This window comes from Brienomyrus brachyistius, chromosome 11 (assembly GCF_023856365.1).
Source record: "Brienomyrus brachyistius isolate T26 chromosome 11, BBRACH_0.4, whole genome shotgun sequence".
NCBI lineage: Eukaryota > Metazoa > Chordata > Actinopteri > Osteoglossiformes > Mormyridae > Brienomyrus > Brienomyrus brachyistius.
This window is the reverse complement of record NC_064543.1, coordinates 16,096,424-16,122,146: the sequence shown is the minus strand read 5'-3', so window position 1 is coordinate 16,122,146 and position 25,723 is coordinate 16,096,424. Positions and strand designations below refer to the sequence as shown.

At 46.2% G+C, this 25,723-nt stretch overlaps 1 protein-coding gene across 1 annotated transcript in view; it reads left to right on the top strand.

Moving 5' to 3' along the window:
• The window catches only part of zfhx3b (zinc finger homeobox 3b), a 127,902-nt gene extending 107,912 nt beyond the window's left edge, over positions 1 to 19,990 (top strand). The window contains 7 exon segments of the mRNA XM_049029980.1: positions 1,907 to 2,043; positions 2,375 to 2,575; positions 7,254 to 7,377; positions 7,844 to 13,315; positions 13,856 to 14,004; positions 14,006 to 14,038; positions 14,041 to 19,990. Coding sequence (XP_048885937.1) covers positions 1,907 to 2,043; positions 2,375 to 2,575; positions 7,254 to 7,377; positions 7,844 to 13,315; positions 13,856 to 14,004; positions 14,006 to 14,038; positions 14,041 to 15,642 — 7,718 coding nt within the window. The 3' untranslated portion in view covers positions 15,643 to 19,990.
• The last annotated feature ends 5,733 nt before the right edge of the window (positions 19,991 to 25,723 follow it).

Here is a 25,723-nt window from a genome sequence, read left to right as displayed (position 1 = left end):
ACCTCCTTCAGTTTCACATTAGATTCTTTCCACTGCTGGCCGTGGGTGAGGACTCCGCTCTTGGCTCTCACTTTGTGTCAGTTTAGTCCCATTACGTGCCCCCGGCTTAGCAAAGTATTTTTACTCACTACCCACCAGGATGGGGCTGGGGGGGGGTGATAGAATGCTGGAGTGTCCCGTCCTGCACGTGTGCCCCTCGGGGACCGGATAGAGCCCTAGGGTGCGATGTCCGATGCCCTTTGAGGGATTATCGGGCAATGCCGCAGTGACAGTAAGGGGAATAGCTGCTAATGTAGCTGGGGGGTAGCTGGGGGTGTGCCTGGTGCCCCATTTATAGCGTCCTGTGTTCACCGACTCATCTGAAAGATATCCTCGTGTTCAGGGGTGGGACCACAGGGACACTGGCCCACCTGAAAATTTGATTGGCCCCTGGAGTGTCCCTCCCCCTGTCACTCATCGATTCAAAACCTATCATTAGCTAATGATAAGATTGGCCCGTCTTATGCCCCCCACCCTAATAAAACACCCCTGCCCGATTCCCGTTTGGATCTGATCTCCTTTGTCGGGGGGTGGAGTTTAGCCCCTCCTCAGGTCACTTTGTGATCTGAACCCCACGTCTCTGCCTCAAGCCGTCTTGTTCTGAAGTTCTGTTTTTCCCTGATGAGCACCTGGACTTTAAGGACAGCCTCTGTGCCAAGTTGCACCCTGTCCCGGATTGGCCTAGAGATAGCGGGGGGAGTGGGAGGACTAGAGTTTGGATTCAGCAGGACTGAAGGTCCCTCGCTAGCTGGGATTTTGGAACTGTGGACCTGTTGCCACCAGAGGTGCGCTGGAAGGTGCTGAGCCGGGTCAAAAAATTCCAATTAAGTCAAGAGTTGCTGTGGCCCCCACTTGCTGCGTAGGCACAATATGATGGGGGATTTATCCCAATGGGGGTCAAGCTAAAGGTCAGCGCTTCCACTGGGACTTCAAGGGATTTTGCGCTCCCCCACCTATGGTTTGGCTACATGTGGAAATTGCACCCTCTACACATTTTCTCCATCCTAGCAGCAGCACTTTAAGTTGCCCTCCCCTTCCGTTATTTCATAACTGTCTTACTGGAGAAGTTCCAACATCGATGGATCTGTGGCGGCGTTCAAGCTGAAGATGTAGTCACTGGTGGGTGATGTCTTGGGGCCTCCTGGGCTGGTCCGTAGGCGCTCATCTCTTGCAGAGCTCTGTATATCCGGCTCATTCGGTGTATTTTGTTTCCTATACTGAGCTCGGCATGTGGAAGGAAAGCCTAACCCTTTCCGTGGCATGGTGGGAAGAAAGGTTGCTAGGATACGATTTATTAAATCTGGTAATTGGTTAAATAGCCTGTAGTAAAATTTAAAGTTAAAAATAGAGAAGGTGTGTGACTCCTGTTAAAAGTCGGGTGGTGAAGCGTGACATGTTTAAGCACTGGCAGTTGGGTTCGTGGTGTACTTTTGGGGAAAACCATCTTTCCTTACCGTAGACATGGGGTGGTGGGGGGATCACCCCAATTGTGTCGCCCGATATGATATTACCTGCATATTGGCTGTTTCTTGATTTAAGCGTGGCTGGTAAGTCAACCTTCTCTTCAAACACCGAGTGAATGGATCCAAGAGTCACTCTACGCACCCAACTGATGCTCTGATTACTTGTCTCTCCTTGCGTTTGATATGCCGGTGATCAGACACAGGGAGAGACAGCCAGTCAAGGAATCCAATGTCTTTCCCCCTGGGTTTGAGACTGAAATGCATGTTGGTTATAGGGTGTCTTAAATCTGGTGACATCACAAAATGAAAATGACAAAAATCATGAAGCCCTCGCCCTCCCCTGATTGATGCATGCTGAGTCCTGAATTGACTCCTTGCCTCCTTATCCCCCCTTCTTCCCATAGCAGCATCCAGCCAGGCGGAAAGAGACCGGACAGATTCCCCGAACCCCTCCAAACGCCCTTTATCGAGGTCGGGGACAGCAGAGAGCCCGCTCTCCTCCAAGCGTCCAAAGACGTCAGACAAGTGTCCTGGAGATCAGGTGAGGAGTTGTCCTGTGACATCCAGAAAAAGTTTAACATTTTTATGTCTGAATAAATATATGTTGAGTACAAGGACCGAGCTGAGGTAACCAGAGGCTGTTGCTGTCCAAATGGCGCTGCATCCGTCAAGTGTGCTGAATGAAACTTTAGCTTTTTGTCGCATGCCATTTTCTGCAATGATCACCGTTTCTGCTGCGGCCGCATTGCTCATTCTGCGGGAGGCGGAAGATCGACGAAGATGGACGATCGGGTCAGCCCGGTCCAGCGTGGCGTGCATTCGCGAGTGCCCATGTGACCTTGTGCTCACACCCCTTCGCCACCTGCTCACAGGTGTACCAGTGTCCCTACTGCAAGTACAGCAACGGCGACCTGAACCGCATGAGGATGCACGTGATGACGCAGCACTCGGTCCAGCCCATGTTCCGCTGCCCGCTGTGCCAGGACATGCTCAACAGCAAGGTCCACCTGCAGCTGCACCTGACGCACCTACACAGCGTAGCCCCCGACTGCGTGGACAAGCTCATCTCTACCGTGAGTTTTGCTTGTATGTCTGTATCTATAAGTGTGTGAGATCCTGTCCACCTTAGTCACATAGTCACAGTTGGCCAGACGGTGTCTGGAAGCTCAGGATTTGTTTCAGGAGCTTCAGAGGTACATAGATGCCCCAGCAGATTCAAGGGGTCCAGCACTTTACAGGGGCCCTTGAATATGTTAAATTATACATAAAATTCGACAGGGTGTCGAGTTGCTACCTCTCCTCCATTGTAAAATAGAATACCTGAGACGTGATTTGTTCTGTATCTTTCACACCTTAGCAGGGGACCCAAGGTGACATTTTTGTCATGCGGTCCAGAATTTCAAGCTACACCCCTGGTCTGTTTTGCGGCAAGTCATTAACTAGATGTGGGGACACTTTCCTGATGAATACTCACCGTCCCAGGAGACATTTTTATTGCATCAGTTAACAGCACAGCCTCCACCAGCATCCTTGGCCCCGGTGCAGTACGGATGGAGTCGTGATACCTTTCATACCGATCGAGAAAAGGCTTTGAAAAGAGTGAGCGGCTACAAGATAGGAAATGTCAAGGCCTGACCCCCTTCCCCCCCTTACCTGACACCCCCCATTCAACAGACATAGCAACCGCTCTTGTGTAAATGGAGACTTCTTTCTATCCTGCAAAGTGTTCCTTGTTCCATTCATTTCCCGTGTGGTCAAATCAGTGGTGAGGGCCGTTTGCCTCTTACAGCTCGCTAGCTTTCTTTATTGTGTGTGTGTGTGTGTGTGTGTGTGTGTGTGTTTTTAAAACGCCTTTTCATGTTCCTGAATGCGGCAGGGTTGAGCCTCACGCCGTCGTTTGTCCATGCCGGTAATTTCTAGTCCTGCTGGGATCGTTTCTCAGTTTCTCTGCAATGGCTGACCTACTTACCTTACAGTCGTGTGGTTTATCGTGGTGCGATGTGTCCATTCTGCTGCATCGCCCCGCAACGTCACATCTTAAGCAAAACAAAGAGGGCTATCTACAGCGTATATTAAAAAAAAAGAAAAAACAGCAAAAGTCTATTTTAAAAAATATCTGTAAACAATAGTAATGATCAGAGGATTTGATACAGATATTTTCTCCCAACCTTCCTTCCTGCTTGTAAATTGTAGATTTTTGTGTGCGCAGCACTTGGAAAAAGTTGGCAGAGAAGATAATGAGCCTCTCTGACCAGGCCGCCCTCCTTTCTTGTTTAACAGCATTGACAACTTTTCCAATCAATCCTTGTTTCTGTCCAGCACAAGACAAAAGTCTTCTGTTATTGATCTTTATCATCGCGCAAATGATCTGAAATAAAATTAGCACTGCAGACAATTATTGGTCCATAATGTTGTCGGGCCTCAGTACTCATTACTGTTTTTTGTCACAGCATCTGAAAGCGGAGTGAGATTAATTCTCGTGACGTCTGACGCCCTTCGCACTCTAGCAATGGTGCTGATCTAAAACTCAGCCTGGTTAATCTATATCAGAGATAACGAGTTCTGAATGCCATTTGATTGGCTGCCACAGATTCGGTTCCATTTCAGGGGAATTTGTCAAGGTGACCATCATTTTATATGTTCTGAAGAATCTCGAGGGGGAGATAATTAAAATAGACTCTTTATATATTTGTTTGCAGCATAGTTAAATGTGCCGAGTTACAGGGTATCTGTAAAGGTACGTCTGGATGCGTTGGTCACCGTAAGATGGATTATTTCCGTTCAGCAGAAGAATGCAGCTGAATTCAGACTGATAGTCGGCATAGCCGGAGAACCTCCATGTCTGGGTGAATGCGGCTGCTGGAGGTCATTTATGAAACTCTTTCGTGTTCCTCCGTAACTCTTACATCACCCTTGTCCGTCCCATCCTGCCGCTGAGAGCGGCCACATCCCCCGGTGGACGGTGCTTGGGGTCACGCGGCATGAAGAGCTGCACCGCGACTTGCTCCTTCCCTGGACCGCAGCGCCCCCCCCGCCTTGCTTCAGAGTAACCGCCTTCGTGCTCCCAGGGGCTATACGGCCAACCCCGCATCCTCCCATCCGCAAAGCAAATGGCAAACGCATTAGTAGGAAAAGCTGCGATATTTTCCTCTTTTATGGCGTTAATAAGGGAGGGCCTTTCTCAGAAAGGCAGGGGGATAGAAGCCAGGCTCATATAATACACATTAGAAGCAGCACCTTCTTTATAACAAGTGGAAATGAATTGAAAGGTACTTTATCCTTTCGCCTGTCTCCTGCCGGCGAGCCTAATGAATTCTGAAATAGGTGACTTTTATTTCTTGCCTACTATGCATAAAGATGCTTTCTTCCCAGGGCGCTTCCCGGTCTCCTTTCTCTCAGTCTGGCTGCCTCCTCCCTTCCCTCTCTCTAACCTTTCTCCCACCACATCCCTCAGTCTCTTCCCCCTCCGACTCACACGCCCACTCTTCACCCCCCCCCCCCCTCCCGCTCTGTCACATTGTCTGTCTGTCTGAGATAGGGGTAATGAAAATAATTGTGCTCCATTAATTCTCCGTCTAGCTAGATGATAGCCATTTTGAACTGTTTGCCAATTAGGTGGGCTAAATTAAAAGTGACCTTGGGATACCATTGGTCCTTGCCTCTCGTTCTCTAATGAAGCAGTTCGTCTAGAAACAGTCCACTTTGTAATGTAAATCACTGGCAATTTGTTTTTGTAAGTCTCTGTACTAGTTGCATTCATTTTCTACTTTTAGACTTGAGGAGATGGAATGGAAGCGTGGGGAGAGAGGATGCCTCAATTTCTTACTTTTTTCTCCTCTGATTAGACTAATCGCTTGGTGGTGAAGGGGGAAAAATGTTTACTTTTCCGCTTAACCCCCCAACCCTGCTGTTGGGGATACAGCGCCCGTATTGAAAAGTGCCCCCCCCCCCCCCCCCGAGCATTAATCCTTGCTTGGTATGGATGTGCATCGGCTGTTGGGCCCTTGAGCGAGGCCCTTAACCCCCCAGAAGTGCTCCAGGGGAGCCGACTAAATGGCTGATCCTGTGCTTGGTCCCTGGGCTTCACTCTCAACTGTATATATGTGTCTGTTTGTCTCAATGGAGAGCATGATGGGATATTCGAAACGAAGCATTCAAATATATGGGCGGAGCTTATCTGGAAAGAAAGGCACATGAGGAAAAGATCATGACAGGTCGAGTTATTTTCCGGCAGAAAGCCGCACGATCACATGAAGGGGCTACAAGGGGGGGGGGGGGGGGGTTGGGGGGCGGAGGTGGTCCGGGCCGTGCCGAGAGACTGCTCGAGATTAGCTTTCATTTTCTGAGGGGACGAGATGGCAAGTAAGAGATAGAGAAAGAGAGGATACTGGAGGGATAAAAGTGTGTGGCGGGGGGTGTGAATTGAAATGCAAAGTGGGAAGTGAAGCTGATTATTCTGTTTGGGGAGTTAATTGAAGGAAGGTGAAGTAGACAGTGTCTTGTCTCTCCCCAGCTCTCCCAATTTCACTCGCTGATTATTGTTAAATAGGAGCCCGCTAATGAGCGCTTTTGATGAATTGTTGTATTTCTTTAGTTGAGAGAAGGAGCCGGGGAATGGGGGGAGACGGGGGTGGAAGGGGATGGTGTGTGTGTGGGGGGGGGGGGTGATGTAGGGAGGTCGCCAAGATGGATGTAGGCCCTGCTGTCATTCACACATGATTGACTTCAACCTTTCGAGTGCATAGAAAACCTATCACACTCCCGCACTTTCTAATCAATATTCATTGCTCCTTGAAATCTTCTAATTAAAAAAAAGGAAGGAGGGGGAGTAAAAAATAAACTAGTGTATGGAAACAAAATCATATGTTACCACTGTTCTTTCTGGTCTCTGTTCCCCCCCCCCCCCCCACTTCAGATCATGTGATGTGATCAGAATTAAACAGTCCCAGACTCCTATGGTGTCCTGTTAGTTTTCTGTTTACAGCCGTGATAATGAAATCCTCTACAGGCTGAGCGATGGCTACATTTTCTCAGCTTCTGTTAAGTGGTCTGGAGCTCGTCTGCGTGTTCCTGAAAGCATCCCGCCGCCTTACTCCTTTTCACAGGAGTAGGATGCTCTTTTTTGTGCCCAGCAAGGAAGAATGATTTAATTAGGGATCCCTGTAATAGGTCTCTTGGTTGGCCAAGGTAGGCCTTTCAACCCATCTCACTAATTGGCTGCAGGAGAACTTTCCATGTGACGAAACACCTTCAGTGATCAAAGGGCACATTCCAGACATGATAAATAAAGTAAAAATAGTATGATTACTTTATAGCGCTTGTGTGTATTTCCCAGGCAGCAAAAGTAGTAAAAAAATTTATCAAGAGACTTTGGTTTCAAGTTTGGTTCTGTTATTATTGTCGTCATCTAGTGATATACATTCCACTGCGATAAACAGTGTCTCCACTAAACTTCTTTCTGCCTATAGTCAGTGTGGTCTTCATTTACTTGCCTCCATTGGTATTTCCCTTATATGGATCAAGGTACATGGTAATAAAATAAGGGAAATTGTAATGAAGGTTTTTTTTTTTTTTTACTTTTTTATGGAATGCTGAAATGATTTACCAAAATGATTTGTGTTGTCTTAGCCTGCGTGTAAAGTTTGCTGAGCAGAATGAGTAACACCACCTACGCCATAAGAGCAAGCGGCCTTTGACGGCGCACAGGTTTCCACCCCTGATCTGAGTACATCTTGGGTTTTGACTTTCTAGGTGACGGCCTCTGAAGTGCTGCCTGCGAGCTTGTTCATAGCGGTTCCAGGGCTGGAAAAGGAGGGTCCAAACTCATCGCTGACTGCAGGCAACACCAGCCCAGATGATACGAAGAAGCAGACAGGTTTGTGTTGCCCTGACCGTTTCGCCTCAGTGGCGTGTTCCGGAAGATTCACTGGCGCTTTTTTCTACTGTCTTTTGACGTACCAGCCAAAATCGTAATGGAACCTGGTGAAAGAACCAAAAATGCATTCTTGTTAAGTGTTTCCGTATGAAAAATTTCACTTTGGACAAAAGCACCTTCAAAAAAAAAAAAACAAAAAAGCAAATGTAAAAAGATTTTGAAAATACAGCAGGTGTGTCAAGGCAGTCATGAACCATAACCATCTTAAGAACCAAATAAAAATCCATTTTCTGCTGGCAGCATTTGAATTGCTTCCATATTTTCAGACTGATTCTTTATTCATCAAAACAATTCATGCATCAGAAAGTCCTGAAACTGTGAACAAAATGTCTTCTGGCATAATTTCTGTTATGCACAACGATATACAATTTATGTGATCTGTTGTCTGTTTTCTGTTGTTTGGCAGAAACCTTGGACCTCGACACTGAAAGAGGGGGCCCGCCACCTGCAGAAATGAACGAGTCTCGCAGGTCGCCCCTGGATGAGCAGCAGTCAATGAAGGAGGATGTTGGTGGCTTCCTGTGCTGGAAGAAGGGCTGCAACCAGGTTTTTTCTTCTTCAAGCGCCCTTCAAATACATTTCAACGAGGTCCACAACAAGAGGCCGCAGCTGCCCGTCTCCGACCGGCACGTCTACAAGTACCGCTGCAACCAGTGTAGCTTAGCCTTCAAGACCATAGAGAAGTTGCAGCTGCATTCACAATATCACGTCATCAGGGCGGCCACCATGTGCTGCCTCTGCCAGCGCAACTTTAGAACCCTGCAGGCTCTGAAGAAGCACCTGGAGACCAGTCACCTGGAGCTGAGTGAAGCTGACATCCAGCAGTTATATGGGGGCCTGCTGATGAACGGAGACCTCATGGTTATAGGTGATGCATCTCTTGGAGAGGACCAGGGCGCACTTGGAGAAGATGACAAGGAAGGAGAGGAGAGTGACACTGAAGAAAAGCAAAGTCCAACAGGTAGTGACTCTGGCTCACTCCAGGAGGATTCTGGGTCAGAGCCTAAGCGTGCACTTCCCTTCAGGAAAGGCCCCAACTTTACCATGGAGAAGTTCCTGGATCCATCTCGACCTTTCAAATGCACTGTGTGCAAAGAATCTTTTACCCAGAAGAACATCCTCCTGGTCCACTATAACTCAGTATCACACTTACACAAGGTTAAACGGGCCCTACAAGAGACCACTACGGGTCAGCCTGAGCCCACTAGCAGCCCAGACAACAAACCCTTCAAGTGTAGCACTTGCAATGTGGCATACAGCCAAAGCTCTACACTGGAGATTCACATGCGCTCCGTCCTTCATCAAACTAAAGCTCGGGCAGCTAAGCTGGAAGCAGCAGGGGGTACCAGTGGCTCTATGAATGCAGTTAGCACTGGAGGTGGAGGGTCCTCCGCAAGGACATCCACGCCCAGTCCTTGCCCTGCCAACTCCTCTGCAGCAATGAATAATAGTAGTTCATCTTCTACTGTTCAGAATGTGCCAAACATCCAGGGAGGAGGTGCACATGCAAACCAGTCTACGGGCTTTGAATCTCTTACAAATTCCTCAGCAACATGTCATCCATCCCCTTCTGAGAACCATGATACAAAAAAGAAGAAATTCGCAGACATGATTTCTTCAAGGGGGCAGCAGCTGCAGCAGCAGCAGTTAGCCCAGGCCCAAGCACAGGCTCAAGCCCAACTACAGCAGGAGATCCAGCAACAAGCGGCTCTTATTCAGTCCCAGCTTTTCAACCCAGCACTCCTTCAGCACTTTCCTATGGCAACTGAGGCTCTTCTTCCACTGCAGCATCAACAGCTACTCTTCCCATTCTACATCCCTGGGGCGGAGTTTCAGCTGAACCCTGAATCTAACCTCAGTGGCACCGCACTTGGCATGGCCAGCTCTTCCTCCTCCTTGCTGGAGGACCTGAAGAACTCTGCCCAGCAGACCCAGGCCCAAAGCTGCCTGCAGCAGCAGCTGATGCACCACCACCTCCAACAGCAGCACCAACAGCAAGCCCACTCACAAGCTCAAGGGCAAATGTCTTTGCTTCAGCAAACTGCGTCTCTTCTGCACCAGGCTGATAAAAAGACAAAGCATCACAGTGAGAAGGATAGAGACGGACAGAGGGAGAAGGAGCTACATGAGAGAACAGAAGATCATATCTCTAAGGATTGCTTGGATAGTATGAAAACTAAAGACAAGAAGGATCAACAGCAACCTATTATGAGTGGAAACCATGATCCATCCTTCCCTCCACCTAGAATTGCTTCAGATGCTCGTGGAAATGCCACAAAGGCCCTATTGGAAAACTTTGGTTTTGAGCTAGTGATCCAATATAATGAGAACAAGCAGAAAGCACAGAAGAAGTCATCGGTTCCTGCACCAACAGAGTTAAGTGGTCCAGGCAATATCAGCAGAGTGGTGGATCCCTTGGAGGGACTTGAAAAGTTAGAATGTGAAGTGTGTGGTAAGCTCTTCTCAAACATATTGATACTAAAAAGTCACCAAGAGCATATCCATCAAGCCTTCTTCCCTTTTCGTTTCTTAGAGAGATTTGCGAAGGAATATAGGGAACAATATGATAAACTATATCCTCTGAGGCCACAGACGCCAGAAGCAGCAAATCAACCACCTCCTCCACCGCCTCCACCTCCACCCCCTCCTCAGCGAGCTCCAACACCAAACATTCCAGCCTCCACACCTTCACTCACACCGCCCAGTGTTCCTACCCCACAGCCCTCAGTTCCCATGACTCCGATTCCCATGCCGATAGATCTTCCACTCTTCTCTCCCCTCATGATGCAGCCTGTACCTCTCCAGTCTTTGCCTCCACAAATCCCTGCTCAGTTGCCCTCTGTGGAGCCAAGCCTAGCTACTGATTTAGCTCAGCTGTACCAGCAGCAGCTCACACCAGCTATGTTGCAACAGCAGCAGAACAAAAGGCCAAGAACACGCATCACAGATGACCAACTTAGAGTCCTACGGCAGTACTTTGATATCAACAACTCTCCAAATGAGGAGCAGATCAAAGAAATGGCTGACAAATCTGGCTTACCCCAAAAAGTCATCAAGCACTGGTTCCGTAACACCCTCTTTAAAGAGCGGCAGAGGAACAAGGATTCTCCCTACAACTTTAACAACCCCCCCACAACCACTTTAGAGGACACCAAAATTGATTCAAAACCACCATCACCAGAGTCCCAGAAACAAGAGTGTTATGGAAGCAAGAGGTCCTCAAGAACAAGGTTCACTGATTACCAGCTAAGGGTATTGCAAGATTTCTTCGATGCAAATGCATACCCTAAAGATGATGAATTTGAGCAGCTCTCAAACCTGCTTAATTTACCTACACGAGTCATTGTAGTGTGGTTCCAAAATGCCCGACAGAAAGCCAGAAAGAACTATGAGAACCAAGGAGATGGATGTAAGGAAGGTGACCGAAGGGAGTTATCTAATGATCGTTATATACGTACCACTAACCTAAATTATCAATGCAAGAAGTGTAGCTTGATCTTTCAGCGGATCTTTGACTTAATTAAGCATCAGAAGAAACTGTGCTACAAAGATGAAGATGAGGAAGGGCAGTATGACAGCCAAAATGAAGATTCGCTGGATCTCTCTCATGAATATTATACTCCATCTGGATCATCCTGTCACACCCCAATGCCATCCTCATCCAGCCTCTGCCCGCTACCAACATCCACCTCAGCTTTCTCCCACATGACACCCTCTGAAAAAGAAGAGGCCTCACCTGCTAATGCATCAAACTCTTTCGAGGAGAAGCCTAAACAAATTAATGAAGCATCCCCTGAATCTCAAGAGAACCAGATATCTGTTAAGCTGGAACAGCCACAACCTGAAGTACAGCCCCAGCGGCCTCCGCGGGATGAGAAAGCCCAATCTACCCCAAAGACTTCCAAGTTCTCCTCTCCTTCACCCTCCCAGCAGCATTGTGCTCCTTCTGTGTCCCAAGCTAGCCCCGCACCTTTACATATGACCCTCAATCCTCTTCTGACCCCTTCCTCACAACAGCAGCAGCAGCAGCAGCTAGCTCAGCAGATGATTCCCTACCAGTGCGATCAATGCAAGCTAAGTTTCCCATCCTTTGAACACTGGCAGGAGCACCAGCAGCTTCACTTTCTCACTGTGCAAAACCAGTTCATCCATCCCCAGTTCTTGGAACGCCCCATGGACATGTCCTTCATGTTGTTTGATCCTAGCAATCCTCTGCTCACAAGCCAGCTACTTTCAGGAGCCATGCCTCAGATACCGACCAGTTCTGCCACATCTCCCTCAGCACCCACATCTACAATGAATTCCTTAAAGAGGAAGCTAGAAGAAAAAGCCAGCACCAGTCCAGGAGAAAATGATAGCACTAACAGTGGGGAGGAGCCACAACGGGACAAACGGCTCAGAACTACTATTACCCCAGAGCAACTTGAGATTCTATATCAGAAGTATTTATTAGACTCCAACCCGACTCGCAAGATGCTTGACCACATTGCCCATGAGGTGGGCTTGAAGAAAAGAGTTGTGCAGGTGTGGTTTCAGAACACTAGGGCTAGGGAGAGGAAAGGGCAGTTCCGTGCTGTGGGGCCTGCTCAAGCTCACCGTCGCTGTCCTTTTTGTCGAGCTCTCTTCAAGGCAAAGACTGCCCTCGAGGCCCACATTCGATCACGCCACTGGCATGAAGCCAAGCGTGCAGGCTATAATCTGGCTTTTTCCAGCATGCTCTCTGACCAAGAGGGAATGCAGTTGAAGATGGACCCTCTTGATATTTCCAGCTATTCACAGCTCACATCTTCAAATGCTGATGGACACTGCTCTTCTCTGTCCCCAGTGAGCAAAAGCATGGACTTTTCTCCCCGAGCTCTGCTAAGTCCTACTTCCATTAAAGTGGAAGGAATGGAGGACTTTGAAAGCCCAAACATGTCCTCTGTCAATCTGCATTTTGACCAGAACAAACTGGACAATGATGACTGTTCCTCGGTGAACACAGCCATAACAGACACCACTACTGGTGATGAGGCCAACGTGGATAATGACAGTGCAGACACAAAACATGGCCACAGTAGCGGAGACTTTAAGTCAGGGGGCACAGTTCCCTCCATTGAGAATGACGACCAGATGTCCTCAGGGCTGGTGAGCCCTGCTACAAGTTACATCGCTAAGGACTTTGAAAATGAAACTATGGTAGACTACAGTGAGAACTCTAGTCTTGCGGACCCATGTTCACCAAGTCCTGGAGCATCTGGGAGCAGGAGCATTGACAGTGGAGACCGCCCTGGACAAAAGCGCTTCCGTACCCAGATGACAAATCTCCAGCTAAAGGTACTTAAGTCTTGCTTTAATGATTACAGGACTCCTACTATGCTAGAATGTGAGGTACTTGGCAATGACATTGGACTGCCTAAAAGAGTAGTCCAAGTATGGTTCCAGAATGCTCGAGCTAAGGAGAAAAAGGCAAAGTTGAGCATGGCCAAGCATTTTGGCATTAACCAGACATCTTACGAGGGACCCAAAACGGAGTGCACTTTGTGTGGTATCAAGTACAGCGCCCGGCTTTCGGTGCGAGACCACATCTTCTCTCAGCAGCACATCTCCAAAGTGAAGGACACTATTGGGAGCCAACTAGACAAGGAGAAGGAGTACTTTGACCCCGCCACTGTCCGTCAGCTGATGGCCCAGCAGGAAATGGACCGTATTAAGAAAGCCAATGAGGTTTTGGGAATGGCACAGCAACAAGCCTTGCAGCAGCAGGGATTGTTTGACGGCCCCGCCCTGCAGGCTCTGAACCTTTCTTCAGCCTACCCCACTCTGCAAGCAATCCCCCCTGTTCTCCTGCCAGGCGTTGGAAGTCCCTCTCTACCAGGTTTTGCTGCCTCAAATACAGGTAGAATAGCCCTGAATTATGACCTTGACGACTGTTTAGTTATTGTTTGGTGTTCATTAATGATGGAAAAAGTTTTTCTTAACTGGTGCAACTACAGTAAAATGGTGAAGATTTGTGCCTGTATACATGCAATCTGCATTTCGAGTTTGTCTCACAAAAGCACCAAAATATAGCTCGAATTCTTTATTTTCAAAAAGTCTAAAAGCTGAATTTTTTTTTCTGTTAATGGTGTTAGAGTAATTCCCTTGGATTGACAGTCAAACATCAACCGTATCATAGCCCTGGGCATTCACAAACATACTGTGACATTTCATGTGGGACAACTTTGATATCAGTAGTTGGAGAGCTACTATCCAGTAGGTTTTCTATTCCACCTGACTTCTGAAGAGCCACACCTGTTCCTGGTAGGATAGAAAACCTGCTAAACAGTAGCTTTTCAGGACTGGAGTTTTAGTCCACTGCTCTCTGTCATTTACTTGAAGGTTTACTGATTTTATAGTGATTGTTTAACATGTTATTGTCATTTTCTCTGTCTTCTAGCTTTAACGCCTCCAAAACCTACGAACCTCCTGAACATGCCTGGTGCCAGTGCTCCCTCACCAAGTCTCCCCACTTCTGGATTATCCAACAAGGCCCCTTCCTCCCTGGCTTCACCCAGCCCCACCCAGGCCAGTACATCCACTTCCCATTCCACGCCAACCCCCATATCCACCTCCACCGCCATAACCACGCAACCCAGCTCCCGGCCCGAACCCCCCAAAGAACGTGAGGCTGAGAGGTCCAGAGAGAAGGAGAAGCCTAAGGAGAAGTTGGAGAAGCCCCCTAATCCCTCGCTGACAGGGAGTACACCGGCACCCTCCACATCTGCTGCCAGTGCTAAAAAGGACAAACCAGATCCTTCTGTTCCTGCCACCTCCATGCCAACACCTGGCATGGAGTATGTAGTGGATCCAGCACAGCTTCAAGCCTTGCAGGCTGCCCTGGCCTCAGACCCCACAGCTCTTCTAACCAGTCAGTTCCTTCCCTACTTCATGCCTGGCTTCTCACCCTACTATGCCCCTCAGATACCCGGGGCTCTCCAGGGTGGCTACTTGCAGCCCATGTATGGCATGGAGAGCCTATTGCCGTACAACCCGGCTTTGTCCCAAGCTCTAATGGGGCTGTCCCCAGGATCCTTGCTACAGCACTACCAGCAATATCAGCAGAGCCTCCAGGAGGCACTCCATCAGCAGCAGCGGCAGTTTCAGCAGCAGCAGCAGCAGCAGCAGCAGAAGCAGCAGCAGCAGCTTCAGCAACCCAAAGCAAGCCAAACCCCAGCTCAGACCCAGCCCTTTGGAACCCCAGATCGCAAAGACTCTGCCAAAGATTCAACAAAATCTGAAGAACAGAAAGGCGCTCCTTCCTGTGAGGCCTCATCATCATCATCATCATCCTTCTCTTCTTCATCTCATAAAAACCCCTCCTCCGAGCAGCACGAGATGGATAGAAAAAGTGCAGACCCCCCCGTTGACCAGTACATCGTCCCTAAGGTGCAGTACTCGCTGGCATGCCGCAAGTGTCAAGCAGTCTTTAGCAAGGAAGAGGCAGCCATCGGCCACTTAAAATCTATCTGCTTTTTTGGTCAGTCTGTGGCGAACCTGCAAGAGATGTTGCTTCGGGTCCCCAGCAGTGGGAGTGCAGGGGAGGGCAGCCTTTATGACTGCCTGGCTTGTGACACCACGCTGGATGGGGACCGAGCGCTCAGTCAACACCTGGATTCGGCCTTGCACAAACACAGAACAATCAAGCGATCAGCCCGAAATGCCAAAGAGCACGCTACTAATCTATTACCTCACTCTTCAGCCTGCTTCCCCGATCCTGACACCGCATCTACCTCGCAGTCTGCCACTCATCCCAACAGCAGCCCCCCGCCGACATCTTCGGCTGCCACGCCGTCCTCCTCCGTCTCTTCATCCTCGTGCTCCTCCTCTTCCTCCTTCACTGCCGCCTCTCCACGTACCACAGCCGCTGGCAAAACCTGGCCCCAGGTCCCTTTCTCCAGAGCTTTAGCTGGGAAGCCCAATGCCACTTCCACTATAGCCACCACGTCTTTTGCTCCAGTGTCCTCACCTTCAACGGTTACCTCAAGTTCATTGAGCACCTCAGGGGTTCAGACCTCGATACCAACAGACGTCTTTACCGACGAGTCTGACTCTGACAATAGTCAGAAGTCCGCGGACAGACTGGGCCTCCCGGCTGAAGAGTCGCAGCAGCCCAGTTGTCACAAAGACAGTAGTAGTTGTAGTACTAATCTCACTAGCGTAGGAGTGGACTCCATCCGATTGTAAAAGAGCTTTCGACGGACAATATTTAAAAAAACACAAAAGACAAAAAAAAAGAAGCGATGTTAAAAAATGTTTAAAGATATACAAACCAATTTCAGAAAAAAAGATGTGTAAAGACTAACTGCAATTCCAAAGCTTGTAACCAAAAATTAAATGTTAGTTGATTGTTTTCCCATATCAACATGCTGGTTTTAGTTTATTTCAGCTCCAGTATATATAGTGTGACATCATTCTCTGCAGCTAAGTTTTGGATGCTTTACAGCAATGGACTGCCTCAAATGTTATTCTGATGCTCCCCCTGGTCATTGTTGAAAAATGCAAACTTATTTGTATGAATTGTCCCTACTTAATAGCACATAAACAAAAAGCCAGTATGTACTGTATGGGAGAATAGTCTTACATTTACAGTTTTTCTTGCTATCTAAGCGTTCAAATACCAATGGCTTGCTAAAATAATGAAAATAATGTAATGTCTATTTTATTCTCAGGTCAACAGGTCACAACCCCTTTTCTGTTACAGAAATTTGTTTTATACTTTGTTCATTTCTAGCAGAAGAAAAAAGGTTTTTTTTTCACTGTTTTAACAGGCAGAAAGTATTAAAAAGAGAGAAGATAATATTAAGGCATAGCTTTCTGGGGATTCAAAAAGGGTGGTTGATCTGCTGATTTAAAAAACTTAAAGTCCTTTTAAAGGGGGTAATGAATACTCTCGACTATGCCCAGTCACAGAGAGCATTGCAAACTCGCTGGGGAGGGGGGGGATTTTTTTAAAAATAAAAAAAACTTTCTGTATTTATGATAGATATGAAAAATTTTGGTGTTAAGTAGATTGTTGCATTGGAAATGAATTTAAACAGTATGGTAGATTTAAAAACAATAATCTTTGTGTACATTTAGCTTTTGTATTGTCCAACTTAAAGGCGCTTCATTTGATGTTGTCTTGGTCATTCCGATAGATTAGATTAAGGAGCAGCAACTCATCTATATATATTTTCTGTCCTTTCCTCAGCTTCTTGACTTGTGTTCTCCCGACTGCCGCTGGCAGGTTTATTTCCGATGTTTCTTTCCCCCTTATTTATTTCTTGTTGTTTTTTTTCAATTTTGGTTGACACGAAAGTGACAAATGAAAAGAATGTTTTTTGAAACATTGAAGAAATATGTAATCACATTTGTGTTACCTTTGTGCACTTAAGACGGTCTGGTTCCTCTCTCTCTGCCCCTTTTTGTTCCAAACTTCCGTCCTTAACAATCCCCCTCAATGCATTTGTAGATATGGAGAAAGTTATTGCTGCTTCACTACTACAAAGCAGACCCTTTGTTTTACATGCAGTGTGGCTGCAGTCTCTCTTCTGAGTTTTATTTTATTTGTTTTTTTTCCTTTCTTTTTTCGTCGTAGATGAAAATGAAAAAGAATAATAATAATTCTCACGCTTTAAAACGAAAAAGAAAATCCAAAGACGAAACACTCACCATTGGTGCATAAAGACGAGAAAAGAGGCTTCTTTGTACTTGAGAATTTGTTGCTGTTTTTAAGGATAAGAAAACAGTTTTAAAATAAAGGAGTACACATCAAAGTTGCCGTTTTTGCTTCCTTACAAGCAGACAGGTGACTTTATATGTAAAATAACAAGAATACCAAAAACCAAAAAGGACTTGCGTCCTTGCATTGTGGAGTAGCACCATGACGGAGCCATTGTAGTTTGTAAGATAGAGGTTAAAAAAGCTCTTTGTTTAACTTTTCTGTCACACACAAAAGTCAATTTTTTTAAGGAAATGTATAAGGTCTGGTCTTTGAGGACATAAGTTTTGCTGCTAATGTAGTTTTTGAAAAAAAATACCTAGATGCATGCTCATTTTGCTTTTTGGCTAAGCTTTAACAGAAACAATAAACCATTTTTTCCTGCCTCTGCTATTTTTTTTTATTTGTGCAAAAACGGAACTTTGAAGACTGTGAATATATGTTCCAAAGGACAGTTTGGCTGGCTTATTTTTTAATTTTGTTTTGAACAGACCAATGTCAAAAGCCAATGATCTATATTATTTGTACAGAACAGTGCATTCCAAATACCACATTGAAAGTTATTTTCCCCTTTTTCAGAGCAAGGACTGATTATTTTATTGATTTTAATTACATTTTTATTCCGTTTTCTTCACGTTGACTGTAAGCTGTTGTCTCAGTTTGGAATTGTGGGTTGCAAAACAAATGGACTCTTGGACTTCCTTCATGATAGTTCTGGTTTGGTGGGGGGTTGCCCCCCCACCCGGACGGGAAAGGTCGTTGCTCACTTGAAATCGTAATAGTGGTCACCAAAACGTGTTTGTAACACCCATTTTGTTCTGACTTTGTCTGTTTTCATGAGTTGTTCGGTGTCACCACAACTTTGTTTCCGCCACGCTGAGAAAGCAGCGAGAGGCTATAGGGCAGTTGGATCTGGAGCTGCAGTCTCCCGTCACGCGAAGAGGCGAACGGGCGTGATCCGCGTCCCCGCGTATCGCGGGGGTAACACGCGCCCGCACGCGCTATCGTCCAGGAGTGTCATCATTCCTGACGTAAAAAATAGGGGAAATCAGAAGATTTTCCCCTTTAAGAATAAATAGAGCTATTTCCTATGCCTTTATATCCAAAGAGGTTGCTTGCTCCTCCCGTTTACAGTTACAATACTCACTCATTGTTTATAACGCCCCCCCCCACCACCACCACTAAACAAAAATATAAATTAAAACAAATCTTTAACACCGAAACGAAGGTGTGTTTAATTCGCCGAAACTGCTTTTTTTGGCCACCCCATGTATAGCTTTTTGCTAAGGTAAAATGTTGCAGCCTGTTGGAAGGTGTGATTAAAAGTGTTACGTCAAGCTGAGCGATGCAGTTCGCTGTTACTTCCAGCAGCCATGGATATCACACTGGTCTGATCTGTAGAGATTTCCACTCAAATCAGTTTCTTTACGATATTGTTGATATGGTTATTTTTTATTAATTCTGATGCTGTACAGTTTGCTCCCAATGCTATTGCTTTATTCTGGTTTCCAGATAATGTCCTAGACATTATTTTCATATAGCTTTATATGTTATTTTGGCTTCTGTATATTACTTTCCATATAAACATTTAACACTAGCTTCTAAATTTGTTTTTGTTTTTTTTACCTTTATGTTATGGACCTGGCCACTTTATGGTGTAATACTGTTCCTGTATTTTTTCAACACTGTTTTAATTCATATTTTTAAAGTGTATTTTTTGGGCTTTTCAGAAGAATAGCCAGTTCAAGATTTTCAGATTATTCTTGGTCAGCATGGACTGTGTCTGTCTCTGTCTGTCTGTCTGTCTGTCTGTCTGTGTTTAAGAGCCAGCATTTGTTTTTTTTATTATTATTTTGATGATTATTATTTTATTTCATACTATTTCAAGCACCAGAAGTACTGAACTGCAGAGCTGGATTTTTAAAAAAATGACAGCAGGATAGGGTTTGTGAAATGAGATGTTAAAAGCATACAGTAGGTTGTCATAATATGGAAGATGGTGACTATAAAGCACTGAGTATTTTCTGTTCTAATTAAGTGTATGAATGTGGCCAAAAGCTTATGCAGTTAGCAAAACAGAAGTCTAAAGCCGTTTCCCTTCACATGTAATCGTGACACAGCTACAAAAAGGCATCGGAAATGGGGGAAGCATCAGCGCTTATTGACATACTTGAGTCTGACGGACATCTTTACAAAGGAAGACAAACAAGGTATTGCAGTAGAGGTCATCTTTCTGCCCACTGTGAAAATAAACGTATATACAGATATATATAAAAAAAAGACATCTTTTTTGTTTATAAGAAAATGAAAGGAATTTGGACTTTCTGCCAAACGGGAAGGCTATCTCACGTGGTGTTGGGCACGTCGGGGAAACCTTGAGCAGGTTACGGCTGCCCTTGTGTCAAGCTCACTGCTGGACGGAAGGCAACTCCATCATGGGGGTGTGGACTCTGGGCCCAGCAGACAGATGGAGAGAGATCTGAAAAAGCTGGACTCTAGTAGCTGGAGCCGGCCCCTCTCTCCCCGTCCCATTCCCACCCTGCGTCCACGCTCCAAACCAAACTGGATGGGTGATGGAACACTCACCACTACTTCCCTGGTCTGTAACACTGCAGCCTGTCCTTCTCCCCCCGCCCCTTCCTGCTTTTGCGCGTCCCACTGATTGACAGGCAGCACCGTCCAATCACATAGCAGCTGACTCTCTTCTCATGGAGTCGACCAGTCTCTTTGCGACGTAGAGACACGTCCTGGAATAAGGGGGAGGGATTTTCATAGGCTGTCATTCCAAATGAAGCGGTTTAAAAAAAAAAAAAAAAAAAAAAAAAAAACAAAGCAACACAACCAAAATTAACAACCAAACTAGAAAAAAAACCAACCAAACCATTTTCTCTAATTTCAGAGGTAAACTGTTACATGGATCCCCAGATCCTCTTATTTCTCCTGGTGCCACAATATTTTTTAAGGCATTTTCTTCGGTTTAATTTTTCTGTTTGGTTTCTTGAATTTTGCTCCTCTGTGGAGTGCCTCATGGATGGCTCTCTGGCTATAGTCAGCCCACCTGAGGGTAGAAAATACAGCCTTGCAATGTACAAAAAAAAGAGCAAGTTAAACCAAAAATGTTGTTCTTGATGTCTTTTCTATACTGTAGTCTTGTTAGCTTTTTTTTGTTACTGTAATTATATGATGAAGATTTCCAAACTGTACCAAATGACATGGAGACTAACATACAAAAACCACGTGGAACTTCAGACTTTTAAAGAGAAACCTTTTGTCACAAAACCTTGTTGTCCTAGTTAAGTTGATTGTAGATGGTAATTGAATATAATCCTTTGAAAATATTTCATCAAGTATGTTTCTTGCTCATTGTGATACATTAAAAAAAGTATGAGCAAAACAGATCAGTGGCTGTTTCATTTATCTTGAAAAAATGTTTCTGTGCAAAGATGCTTGATTCCACAGTCATTACATATGACTCCCAAATATAATTTTACTGTATTTAATCAGGTGTGGTAGGAATTAGGGGTTCGTTATCTGTTTCGGGTTAAATTTGTTTGAAAATAGGCTGGGATATTGAGTGATATCACCCATGTCACGAGTGGAGATGCTGTTTATCGTATCCTTACAGCCTCGTTACGCAGTAACCTGTTCTTAAGATACACAGATGAGACAAGTGGTGATAACTCATTAAGGAGGCTCAGGTGAGGTATGTAAAAACACATTTACCACTTTCTGCTCAGGACCTTAAGGCTGTCCTCTGACCAATTTTTTGTAGTATTTCATAGGCTTTCAATATGATTGTAGAATAAATTTATACACATAATTTTCTAGCACCACAAATATAAACCGATTCTCTATCATTAATATTATCCTTTTTGCCACTGTTTTTGCACTAAAGAAACAAAACGATAAGCTGTATCAATTTATACAATCACTTACTAACCCTTTCTAAGCAGTCATCTTTTACCAGTTTTTAGTATGCTTCAATTACTGGACTAATTAAAGTGGATTAAGTAATGAATGAGCGATAACAGTCAATGAGAAGTGCCTGTTTCTGACCGATTAAAACAGCAAGAAATATTCGTTAGGTACACAAATCTGTGCTTCGGTGTTTTCTTTGGAAGGCTGAGTTTGTGTTCTGGTCACCATTGCATGTTTGTGTGTGTCTGTATGGGGTGCCTGGTAGGTGGAGGTATGGGTGTTAATCCCGCATCATGGAATAAGACGTGACGCCCCCCCACCCTGCAGCTGTACACCCTCTGTGAGTGTGGCCCCTAAATTAACAAAGGACCGTGAAACAACAGCTAAAGATGTTCTTACTTCACTTTCCATAGATTTATGGTCCAAAATTATGCCTTTTTCAGTAATTTAACTTTGAGAACATCAGACGGAACAAATATTTGTGGCACAATGGGATTTTTGTTTTCCTCACCATTGTCTTTGACCTGTTAAGTGGTTTCCAGACATTCAAAGTTGGATTTCCTTCAAAAGTTATGGAATGGCTTTATGTAATATTTTTATGCAAATTGTTCACATTCTACCCAATACTTCTCTGACTTAGCTTTGGTTATGGTTCTTGTTTGTAATGATTCTCATTAGGTTGTCAGGTTGTTTACCCCTTAAGTTATTTTGACTATGACTTGGTCAGCTCCTTCATGCTTACCGATCATGGGAGGCGATGTCATTCTAACACGTGATGACAACCCCCCCCTCCCCTACCCCCCCAAAGAAAAAGAAGCTCTTTTGAAAAACCTGACTGCAATAACAAAGCGGGGAGGGGTTAAGTTGGCAAAGCACCCACCCCTCCCCACCCCCGCAGCTTGATTCCTGAAAGTGGGAACAGCGCAGCCTACTGTTCTTCTTTTGATATTACCATTAATAAGGAATTTTGCTGCTAGGAACTGGCTCCTGACCTTCTGCTGGCTTTTCATATGCAGCCGGTCAGACTGGTGTTTGATTGCATTAAAGAAGAGTGAGGACAAGAAGCTCTATCCTCCTCTTACTCCAAACCTTAGTCAGTAAATGTGTATTTTATTTATTAATTTTTTTCATTGTGGTAGTGTGCGACTCAGTGGGGCAGGATTCTGTGCCCATAACCAAGCTTCAGACCTTGTGGTTGGCATGGTGATGTCACCGTTGGGGCTGAGTAAGCCCCTTAACCCCAGTTGCTCCAAGGACTGACTGACCCTGCTTTCTCAATTACATATCACTTTGGATAAAAGTGTCTGGTAAAAATATAAATGTATGGGTAACTCAACTTTGTGCAATTAAGATAAATCTGGTGGTGTGAAATGACACTGCATTGATAAATGAGCTTTCTTTATTTATTTTTCCCCCATGATTTGTCTGAGTGCACATAATGTGTCCGACTAGCATCAGAGAGTACGAGAGTACCCTGCGATGAACTGGTGTCCTCTCCAGGTTGTAACCCTGATCTGTGCACTGTGCTGGCTGGAACTGACTCCAGGATCCCACCACAACCCTGTGCAGGAAAAGCAGCTGGAAAATGGATGACTGGCTGGATGGATTAGACTACAAAGCCTCTGCTGTACCCAAACGGATCAGCATATCCGTCTTTATCCCATCTACTAACCTCTCTGTTCCACATCCCCACAAAATGTACTGAAGTGTTACACCTTATCCGTCTCCTGGAAAATGAGTGTGAAAACGTGTTGGGGGAGGGCAAGAGCATGCGCCTGCACCTCCAGACACATTTCCAGCAGCTTTAGATCACTCGCGTTCAGATGGTTTACATCACCGTTCCTGTTTCCAATATTCCCCGCCTGCGGAGCCGGAGCCGTTGGTGGCGCCGTGTGCCCGTGTGGCGGGAGGTGCTGTTTGCAAACAGCCCGTCATTTGTGGGGGTGGCCCCAGTGGGGGCCACGCTTTGGCGTTGGCAAAGCCTCCCTGGGGAGGTAAGCAGGGCAGGGGCCGCCCTGGTGGGAGCAAGGAGACACATTTGCTGTCCATGCTGAGCCAATTAACACGCCGGCCGGCCCGTCTCGAATGAATTAAACGTGGCCTAATCGGATCAGCGTGAGAAGCCCGGCCTGCTTCCTCCCCACCCCCTACCAGATGGCACCCACCCTCAGCCGGCACTTTGTGCCAGCCCCAGTCACACAGTGTGAAATTGGGGTTAGCGCCTGAGAGTGACACTGGCCCTCAGTGAAGGGGGGGCCTTATTCAGCTCCCCTGGCCTGAAGGCGGAAGGACCACCTTTTAAATATGGGGGGGCTGTATCTAATTATACCCCCTACTCCTGTTCCCCCTCAATCAGATAGGCCACGCTCATTGAGGGGCCCATCAGAGTCTCAGCTTCAGGCCTCCCCAGGCCAGTTTCGGGCTCCTCCTGAAGGTCACACGCTCACCGTCCACTTTCATTTGATGTCCTGTTAATGGTTCGCCACACATCAGGGTCTTATTTCTCTTTGCAGTGTGCCCCCACCAAAGCCACAGGCTGGCGTTGTCTGGTATCGGCAGGTCCCATTTCAGCTGGAACGTTCCGCCAGGGCAGTTGTGTCCAGTGTTTGCTCCCGGAAGCCCTCCAAATTGGTTCTGCATCCCATTTCTGGCGTCATGTCAGACCCTGGGGACCTACGGACCGATAAACACGGCTTAACTGTCTTTGGTAATCTTCTGAGAAAACATATTGTTGTGTTTTGTTTGTTCAGGTTTGCCGTTGGAGCAGCTGTCCTGTGCAGCAAGGCCAGAAACTACAATACCAAAGATACAATGTTAGAGAATCCAGAGAGACCTTCAGCTCTCAGCCCTGCCAGGTACCATCCAAACAGCATTCCAGTTCACATTTAAGCAGGTCAAGCTATTCACAGCTTTCGAGTTCCCATTCTTACTGCTAAGAAAGCTGGGAAATCAAGTCCAGTTAAGTCAGTGGTTCTCAGACTCGGTCCTCGGGCCCCACTCCCCTGCCTGTTTTCCAGCTATCCCTGCCCCACACACTGCTGATTGACTGAACACATCTGATCCAGGTAATCAGAAGCTGAAAGACAGCTGGGACTTGTGTGTGGGGCAGGGATAGCAAGAAAACAAGCAGGGCAGTGGGGACCAAGGACCAAGTTTGAGAACCACTGAGTTAAGTCAAGAAGTTGCCTTTACGTCTTTACTTCCCCTCTAACTTATGTAATAATAACGATCACCCAGTGAAGAAGACAAATCCAGTGCTTATATTACAAAAAAAAAGCTGGACATCTGGGAAATGGTCACTATTTATTTTCATTTTATTGCCTTGGATTGAAATATGCTGGTGAATCGTGGTGAATCCATCTGAGAACGTTGAGCCCTCAATGGGGCCTCTTCATGTCCTTTGCTCTTGATCCACTGGACTTAACTAATGCCCAGAGAGTAAAATTGGCCACAGTTTTTGATAAGGTTCTTCCTCGGTCTTATATAGGGGAAAATGTCCTCCTCATTTCATGTAAGCACTTCCAGCTCCTCCATCCACTATTGACACTCTCCTCTCCATTGGGGTCAACACTAAATTATAGCCAAGCTGCAAGGACCGGTCCGACTAATTCGGTCTTATCTGCCAGGGAAAATGATGGGCGAGGGGGATTCAGAGAGAGTGAGCAGAATGAGAATCTAAACAGAAGAGATGAGATCCCCCCCCCCCCCCCCGCCTTGAATTTAATGCCAGTTGAAGCCTCATTTGAAAAGCAGCTCAAGTTGTTTATGGAGATAAATAATGTTACCAGTGGGTAGAGTAGATCAACCTCAACATCAACTACCCCAACCCTATGCATCAATGAGGGTCCAACATATTACATGCCAGGGGCAACCAGGATGCCGTAGAATCTGTGCTGCAAGTGGCTCATAGACAGGTTTCTCCTTCGGTGGGAAGGCAGTCCCAAAATGCAATCATATTGCATTGTGGGAAACCAGGATGGTTGCATTGAGACGCTGAAAGCAAACTCAGACATGATGAAGCTCCAGGATCCTGGAGTCACATCAGTTGACCAAAACAATGGCTGAGATGGGGCCAAACTTCCTGCCCTTTCCTCCACAGGCACATCAAAAATCATATTTTGAGAAAAACGTAACAAGAACCATGGCACTGGCAATTAGTTTGAGGCAAATATGAGGACTGTATGCATGGCCTGGTATGGAACAGGTCCTCTATTATGACAACATAGGCTAATTAGCGTTTGGCTTGCCGACCCACGTCTCTGCTTCCAGTATCAGTTGGTGCTGCATTTGACGGTTCTATCACCTGCCCGGGGACCGTGGGGCGGTCCCACAAAGCCACCTTTCTCCCACCCAGTGTGCCTCGGGGATGGTGCGGAGTAATATTTGGCAGGCTCTGGCCCTCAGCAGCATGTTCACCCCCCCACGCCCCCCAGACACGGGATCAGGTGTCGCACTATTCCCAGCACCTTCTGGTTCTAGTTAATCGGAAATGAAGTCCATCAAAAGGACTCTGACCAAAACCAAGCAAAAATCGGGCCTGACAGGCAGGAATCTTAACCGCTGACGGCAGCCAATAATTGAGCGATCGGCTTTCCCTCCCCTGCATAATGAAGAGAATATGTGTTGGGAATGTAGTCGTCCGTTTTC